Here is an 8,814-nt window from a genome sequence, read left to right as displayed (position 1 = left end):
GGACTATATCTTTGCCAGTGTGAGATGGGAGTCGGAGAACCTGGGTTCTAAACCCTGCTCTGCTACTTGCCTGCTTGGTGACCTTGGACAAGTTACTTAACTTTGTTACTCAGTTTCCTCAACTGTAAAATAGGGATTTAGAACTCATGCTCTCTCTTACCAAGATTGTGAGCTCCATGTGGGACTGGGACTGTGTCTGAACTGATTATCTTGTATCTACCCCAGTGCTTAGTACAATGGCTGGCACATAACAGATCCCATGATATTATGACTCACAATCCCTCCATTTGTTTTTGCTGTTTACAAAACGTGTCACGAATTTCAATTTTGGGTTTTGGTCTTATGATCTTGGTTCAATTAAATCAATGGTACTTACTGACCCAAAACCCATTTCAAACCATATTCTGATAATTGTATTAGTTTTAAGAAGGAAATTGCTTCTGGCATCTTCTTACAATAGACAACTCTTACAACTGTTTTGTATACTAGGTTGAAAAGTCAGATTAAGTCTAATTTAAATTTCTACCACCGTCACTTTTCGTGTAGACTGATGGTATATAGAACACACACCTGAAATCTGGCTTCAAGTCTTTTTCTTCCTCTCCCATCTCCTGCTTCTGTGTTTTCTATAATTCATTTTTACTGTAGTGAAGTCATGCAGTACAATCAATGCTATGGAGTCCTTCAAAAGTTTGAAAATTATCAAGCATTTATTTACTTATATTAGGCATAGAAATTATACAAAAAGCAAATGCATATCATATATACATCCACAGTACCCACTGTTGGAATACAATATTTGTTATGCTGATTTGTTAAGTGTGAGTATCACACTGAACTGTTTTATAAAACTTTTTTTAAATGGGGAAGTAAGTTTCATTCTAACCAAATCACTGCACTATTGCACACGGCTGATTAGGGAATATCAGAGAAAGTAATGCAATTGAAATGTTTTCATGAAAGGCACTGTACAATCGATATAATTTTATCTTTTAAACCAATTAAATATTAGGATGAGGATCCAAAAAAATCCCCCTAATTTACTCCAATTCCATTACATTCAGCTATTAGCTTCTATTTATAAACAATTACATACAAACAAAAATTACAAGATTAAAATAACTTAAATGGCCCAATTTTTCAGTATATAAACCTTTTGATTGCAACATGATCAGCATACAAAAGACAGAAATACCCAAGCAACTCTTCTTTATTGAGCCATTTTTAGGATTAACAAACTTAGAACCTTAACTTCATGATAAGCAAAAACACTGCTGATTTTTCAGAAGAGGTACATTTTTACAAATCTAAGGATATAATTTATACACAGAAAAGCCACCACTTTAAGAAAGACATGAAAAATATGATTTTATTTTTGTAGGAAACAAACCAACTGCTCATTTTTTTTTTGGGGTGGGGGGAGAACGAACATAAATTTTTCACATTACTAAAATCCACATGGGTAAATTATCTCTTCCAATGCAGTAATACTGCTCTAAAGGCATGAAAGCATTATATATGTCTGAGAGCAGTTAACTTCTTTCTCAGATCATTCAAACCCAAAGAAAAAATCCTCCTTCTACACATTTTTTTTCTGTTTCTTATCTTTGACTGAATTATAGAAAAGCTACAATAATATATTTGAAATCAGCTAATAAAAGAATTTTGTGGCATCCCAACTAATTGCTATAGAATGATTATGCTGCCCACCTCTGAGTTAAAGGACTTGAAATTTGATGAACACAAACTGAAAGCCATGCAGCAGTAACCTACACTTCATACTCGTCAAAAAGAAAATGGGAAATGTAGGACTTTCTTTAGTTGTAATATTAAAAATAATGCTTCATTTTGGTGGTCCAAGGGTGAACCATACCTCCTCACCTACCCCAGTGTTCTCTGGTGCTTTTTCATACAAATATACTGGCGGCAGTTGCTGAGGGAGATGAAGATCTGTATTTCCTTGAGTCCAACTGGTTAGGAAGGAAAAGGAAGAATAGACCAGGAAAATGTGTAATGTGTATATCCTATGTACTCTGACAAGTCTGAGTTAAGGACCACTAAGGGTGCCTAACATTCACAAAATCCAATACTCTTCAAAAGAATATAAATTCTTCCTTTGACCAAATGACAGATCTTTGGTCTCCATAAGTACAGATCTTTACATTCTATCCCCAGGGTTTAATGAACAAAGAGTTGAGCCGGCATCTAGGTGACTGACTCACAATATTTATAAGCATTTCTACAGTAATAATAATAAAAATTTCCCTAAATGCATATGAAAAACAGTACACACTTTTCAAAAAGATGTTTCCCAAAGTTTTGTAATACCTTTTGGAGTTCTGGAAATGATCATGAAAAAAATGAATGACTACGACATGATATAGGCATTAACCTAATAAGGGGATAACGAGAAATATCAGAGTACAGCTGAATGAAAAAAGAAGGTATCCCAAAAACACATTCACCCAACAAATACCCAGAAGGAATATTAGTGAATTTTCAATTAATTCCTTAGTTTAACTTGGTAAAAAAACAAATATTAAATAAATCACCTATTCAAAAGGCACAAACAACTTAAGATGCCTTAACATAAATATACAGGGCTCTCGAGAGAGATGGGGGGCGGGGTCTTCCCTGAAACATGAAGAGACTTCTCTCTGCATCTTAAGAATATTGACCAATGATGATCTAATAATGCCTATAGAGTAGTCTAAGCATATATTAGTTGTAAAGATGTTACTTTTTACAAACATCTTACTAGAAATGCTACAATAACCATCCACTTCTGTTCAGCTATAAGTTAGCATTATTCTTATTTTTAGTTTCATTATATTACAAACTAATTTTTCACAGCTGCTCTCAAAACTACATATATTGCACTTTCATTTTTGGCAGTTCAGTTAAAGAGTAGCAAGTCAAAACAAATCCTGCAGGTAGTAACAGTATTCACTTTGATCTACAATAAGCAAAAAGCTTTTATATAAAAGCAGCATTTACAGTAGTGCCAGGCAAACTCAGATATTTACAGAAAGTGTAGGTATTAAAATATTACTCCTTTTATGAAATTATTTTGTAACTGGAAGCAACTCTTTCAAGACGTAGTTGTATCACTAATTTGTGCAAAACAGGCTTTGCTTTTTTCCCCATCATTCTGCAGAACTGTTTTGTTTTTGTTTTTTCAGAGATTTGGTAATTTGGATCATTTATGATTAAAATTCCAAGGCAGCAATTAGAAAGGGAGAATTTGAATTAACTAAGGATGGTCTCTTGCAACACGGAACCACCAGGTCTTGAGAAAATTTGTACATTTCAATTCAAAAATCAAGGAATAGGAATCCAAGCTTCTAATTCTCCTCAGCCTGCAGTTAATTTCTGTACTGAAAATGCAAACGGTAAAATAATTTCAATGCCTTTGCCATGATTTTAAGATCAACTATGTTATGATTTTCCCAAGAAATATAAAAGAAAAACTAGTGCGTGTTTAGGTATTTACCCACACATGTGCTTTACATGACTCATACATTTCTTGGGATTTATATCATTTTGTGAAATTATGCACGTTTGCACTGTTTTAATAGTTATCTAGGGTCCTGGGTCTGGACTTAATTAAGAAAGTCCAGTGTCTCTAGACAAAAGTAATTTAAAATTCATAACGTGCATTTTCATAGGGTGACTAAGAATATTAGGATGACGCTCTCCCCACTACCTATTGGACTTCGTGAACTGCTGTGCTTAAGGGCATATACAGAAGAGGGGCATATAAAGAGTCAGATGGAAAACGTTAAATATTGATACATTAACCCTTTAAACTTTGGGAGATTCTTCACACCAAATCAAAATGTTTTTCAATTCCCCTTTCCCTAGAAAGAAAAGTTTATTTCACCAATGTGAGCTACAGTGTGTCAATAACCTCGAATTTATTATATTCCCAACCACTTATAGATCTGCAGAATGAAAGGTTACTCAAAGTTTAAAACTAAACAGGGAGTTGAGCACTTTCTTTTTCCTTTTAATACTGTCAAGTAATGAATGCTTATACATGATTTGATATGAAAAAATTACCCTCTTTATAAACTACAACCTACAAAAAAGACAATTGCATAGTTATGATTTAAGCACAAAGTTACTACAGTGATAAAGGCATTAACATACTCAATTGTGCAACTGTTAAAGACAGCCAATCCTGGGTAGGTAATACTGTAAACCTAGAAGGGGAAAACAGTCTAAAGCAAAATATTTTTGCTTAAAAAGATTATTGTAAAGAATAGTACACTTTTAAAGTCTTCGTTTAAAAATAATTTTACAAAGCCGAAGTAATAAAGTTTAAATCCCAAACATAGCTCTCTCAAATGCCCTATTTCCCTACATACAGCAGAAACTCCCCCACAAAAAAAAACCCTTATTCCACAAGTTCCAACTTGACATATAAAAATGAGGCACTGGAAAGACATTTTTGAAAAAGTTCACACCCTCTGAGGAATATCAGTCCCAACCTAAGGCTAGTGCTTTTTCAGTGTTTGCTGAATGGCAATTGACCTACAAAAATAGGTCTTCAGAAGGGGGTGCATATGAGAAACCAACAAATGCATCATCTGCTTCCAGTACACTGGCATTTACTATTGAATAGTCAGAGGACACACAAACAGAGTACGGAACCATTTCTTCAGTAAATGTTGCATCAAAGTTCCTGATATCATCTGGTCCAACCTAAAATATTGAAAGCACACCATTATTTGTGTTTCACCTACCTTTTATTCAATCATTTCAAACATCTGATATAAATCTCCATACAAGAAAGGGAAATTGTCACCCCCTAAAAGCCCTAAGGTTGGATAGGATGTGGCTTCCAAGTAGTGCAACTGGATTCTGCAGTTAGGGCACAAGGGTCATGCATAAAGCTAGGTTTCTGCCCCAAACCTAAGAACAATTACTTGGCCGGCTAGGAGTATGCCCCTCCTTCCAGGCTGAGAGCAGCAAGTCCTTTCTAAGGAAAATACTGCACTTTACTCCTTAACTTTACTTCTGTCACACCCACACAAAGCAGGGATTTTTCCACTAGAGAACTTAAAATTCATTCATGAAAAGTTTAAATCTGCTTCTGAATAATCTGAAAATGAAGACATTTTCATTACACGTTTTAGAAGGAACCTTGCTGAGGAACAAAGATTCTTTTCCCATTGTGCATCTCTCTGAACAAGAAACAGTTGTGACCCTAAACTGTAACCTCATTAGCAGCACGGAACGTGTCCGTTATATTGCTGGGTTGAACTCTCCCAAGCGCTTAGTACAGTGCTCTGCACACAGTAAGCATTCAATACAATTGATTGATTGCACATGCATGTGGCCTTAAAAGCTTAGCACAGGCCCTTTAAGAATGCAACCCTGCACTGAAGGAGAACTGACTATACACATCTTTTTCTATTTTCACTCTCCCTTCACTTTGCTTTGACCTTCGCTGTCCCCCACTAAAATTCCCAATCACTACTTTTGAAGAAGTGGGAAGAAAATTATTTTGTATCATCGGATGGGGGAAAAAGACTAAGGATTCTACTAAAGGTGGCCAGAACTACAACAGAAGGCACAATAACATACAGAAGAAATATTTTCACTGCAGAAGAATGAAATTCCTAAAATAACTTCAGTATTAATTCAGCTACTTATTAATGACAATTAATGAACATACTAATCTAGGCTTATACAGGGATGATGACGATTAGCTTTGGCTCAACACATTCCTCAAAAGATTTGCCCCTAAGTACTGAGCCCTTAATTTCTGAGAATTGACGAAATCAGGTCCACGGAGGCATACCAGACTGACACAGAATTAGAGATCGAGGGGGCACGTATATCTGAAACCTACCACATTTGGATTAAATGGTGGTGGAATCTTCTTCTGTACCAAATCAGTCCAGCTGAGTGATTCAAAGAAGGGATGATTCTGAATTTCAAGCTAGAAGATAGGGAAAAAATTGTGAATTGTTTCTGCAGAAGATAAAAGGGGTTATAATAATAATTTGAGGAAAATACATCTGCCTGCCTGAAAATTCACCTACTTCTGCCATGCTCTGATTTGCAATGGGGGTCTTCACTAATAATTCATCCACCTCTAGACACAAGGTGGGGGATCTCCATAGTAGGGATGGAGTAATCATCATCATCAATCGTATTTATTGAGCGCTTACTGTGTGCAGAGCACTGTACTAAGTGCTTGGGAAGTACAAGTTGGCATACTCAAGGCCAAGACTTCTGGCTCTAATCTCAGGGAGATGCTCTGGGTGGCATGATGCAATCTAGAACCTGAGAACGCATGACGAGTTTACAGCTACTTCTCCAAGCACACACTATTTCTATCTGCATTTGCTTTATGGGATGTGAGGTGCATTAATAAGAAATGTATGGCAGGAAACCTTCCCAGAACCAGGAACCCACACACACTGGACACTTGTTTACCTCCCCTGACACTTTCAAATGAGTGCCAAAACAGATACAGTGCTCTCCATTGTTAATGCCAGTGTTCTATTTTTTTCAGGATTCCTTTCTGTACACCAGAATGTAAACTACTAATTAGCTCCCAAAGCTACTAACCCACTGTCTATTAATTCATCATCACTTCTCAATTCAGGTTTAAAGCAGAATGGTGTGTGAGGGCAAATGAATGGGGAGAAAACACTTACTTTTAAAAGGCTCATATGTCAAGTATATTTTTTAAAAAAGCTTTGCCAATAGAAAACTCTGCAGTGTTTCTGTGTCTGCTATAACGATGAAACCCCAGTTGGAGAGCTATGATTTGCCACACATTTCTAATCAACACATCACGTGAGAGCTCCATCTTTCAAAACTGCTTCCTATATTTTCCTGCCATTGAAATGATGGAAGTCTTTTCAGAAATTTCTCATCTTTTCTGACTGCATCAATACAGTGAATAGAATTGAGTTTCAAATATGAATACAGTAAAATTGCACAAATTAGGACTCCATTAATTCAGAATTTGTGATCATTCACTTTTTAAGAGACAACACGATAATCTAGGATTTACTATAAAAACAGTCAGAGACCATGGCTGCCAAAGAGTCATGAGATGGGGGAGATGAGAAAAGGAAAAAAAAAAAAGCCAGGAGTGAGCATCTGATTTGAGTTTTCAGGCAGTCCTGAATTCCCTTGATCTCCCTCAGAGAGGGGGCCCATAGAGAGAGGAGCAGCATGGGTGTAATGACCAAGTCCAAGTCCCTTGACAGGAAAAAAGGAAAAAATAGTCCCATCTTCCTGGATCCATTCTATCCTAGTCTTTTATTCTAAGAAACACATAGTCAGGGCTTGCCTATGGAATTCATCATTGTTCCCAGAAACTTTAAAAGATCTGGATTAAATGGGAACATTGAATATGTAGGATGAACAACTCAAATATTTACTAAGAGGAAGAGAAGGAAATATACTACCCAACTATTTTTAGAGGATATTTTAAAAACTCAGATTTTTCATCAACTCTTTCTCCTACTTCATTCCAAATTAAATGGTTGAGCTGGTCTAGCATTTAATTATTTGCAATGAGTGTACCTATAAAGCCTCTGCCAGAAACTCTGAGCTGACGAAAACTAAAAGCACCTAAAAACTTTCTTCTCATATATTTCTAACTATTGATATGTGATTTTTTTTCTTTCTCTGCATATATTACAAACTGAAATTAACCCTTCCTTATATTGCAACTTTCTGCAGTAGACAATTTTCCATCTTTAATGAAACAAAATACCTTCCAATTAATTTGAATTACTTCAAAATTGCAAAAGTAACTTTATTAAAGATATATAAGAGTTCTGGGATGACTTTTGGACATTTGGACTTTCTTTGCTGGCTACATATCTGTAATAGCAGAATTCACACATTACAAATTTCATACCATCAAGTATAAGATTTCAAAAACTGAAACACTCCTCCCTGCCAAACCAACTATAGGTTTACAATTCAAGAAAACATCCATTAGCACTTCTGAAGTTGAGGCAGAGTCAAAGTGGGCACCTAAGATATTTAATGTTATTCCCCCATAATTCAGTTGATCTCGATAATGTTTAATTGAAGTTGTTACGTACAAAGTCTTCTTTTGCTCCGAGTCGATTTTGCCTATCTTTTTCTAAAAGCTCTTCCAAAATGGACCAGGCGGTAAGACTCACTCCTGCCCTCAAATTTAGGGGCTTGTGAAGAATGTTTTCATACATCTCAGCAACATCCCGGCAGTAAAAAGGAGGCTACATAAAGGAAAAATGAATTAAACAGTAAGAGCTAGGCAAAAACAATTTCAAACAGAGGGGGAAAAAAGTCAACTATTCAGAATTGGGTTTGCAGGCTTCTAGAGAAGAGGGATGATATACTACAAAATACTTGAAGATGCTTTTTTGTAATGGTGTGTGGAGTGGAATGCAAGGTAGTTTCACTTGGACTATGTCAGGCTGTTGAAATGCAGAGGAGAGGGAAGAACTATCAAAAAACTTCTGAGGAAGAATCTGCTGGATCTTGGACCACACAGAACTTGCAGGGGCAGGGGGCAAGAGCGACAGAAAGGATAAGGGGGCCACTCACTAGAAAGGGGAAATTGAGCAGAGGTGAGGTTTGGGATACAACCTGATGACTACAGCCTTAGACTAGTTTAAGGGGATGGAAGACATCCAAATGGAGATACCCTGAGGGCTGGAAGAAACTTGAGCTTGGAGAAAAATAAGACCCATTTGCAATCGGGAGCAATAAGTATTCCAGGAATGTATAAAGTAAGAGGAGTAGAGGGTTGAAATTCCCCTTCAGAGATGAAGAGAAGCAGATTACATT

At 36.3% G+C, this 8,814-nt stretch overlaps 1 protein-coding gene across 2 annotated transcripts in view; it reads right to left on the bottom strand.

Annotated features, from left to right (window-relative positions):
• Window positions 1–687: 687 nt before the first annotated feature.
• Window positions 688–8,814, bottom strand: part of LOC119945414 (serine/threonine-protein kinase Sgk3) — a 30,765-nt gene continuing 22,638 nt past the window's right edge. For both annotated transcript variants that reach the window (XM_038766487.1, XM_038766490.1), the window contains exons 14-16: window positions 8,085–8,240; window positions 5,861–5,950; window positions 688–4,707 (exon numbers count right to left, since the gene is read on the bottom strand). In XM_038766487.1, the coding sequence (XP_038622415.1) occupies window positions 4,537–4,707; window positions 5,861–5,950; window positions 8,085–8,240 (417 nt within the window). In that variant the 3' untranslated portion in view covers window positions 688–4,536. The remainder of the gene's footprint in view (window positions 4,708–5,860; window positions 5,951–8,084; window positions 8,241–8,814) is intronic.

The sequence above is a fragment of the Tachyglossus aculeatus genome, chromosome 25 (assembly GCF_015852505.1).
Source record: "Tachyglossus aculeatus isolate mTacAcu1 chromosome 25, mTacAcu1.pri, whole genome shotgun sequence".
In the NCBI taxonomy this organism is placed as follows: Eukaryota; Metazoa; Chordata; class Mammalia; order Monotremata; family Tachyglossidae; genus Tachyglossus; species Tachyglossus aculeatus.
This window is presented reverse-complemented; position numbering and strand designations above follow the sequence as displayed.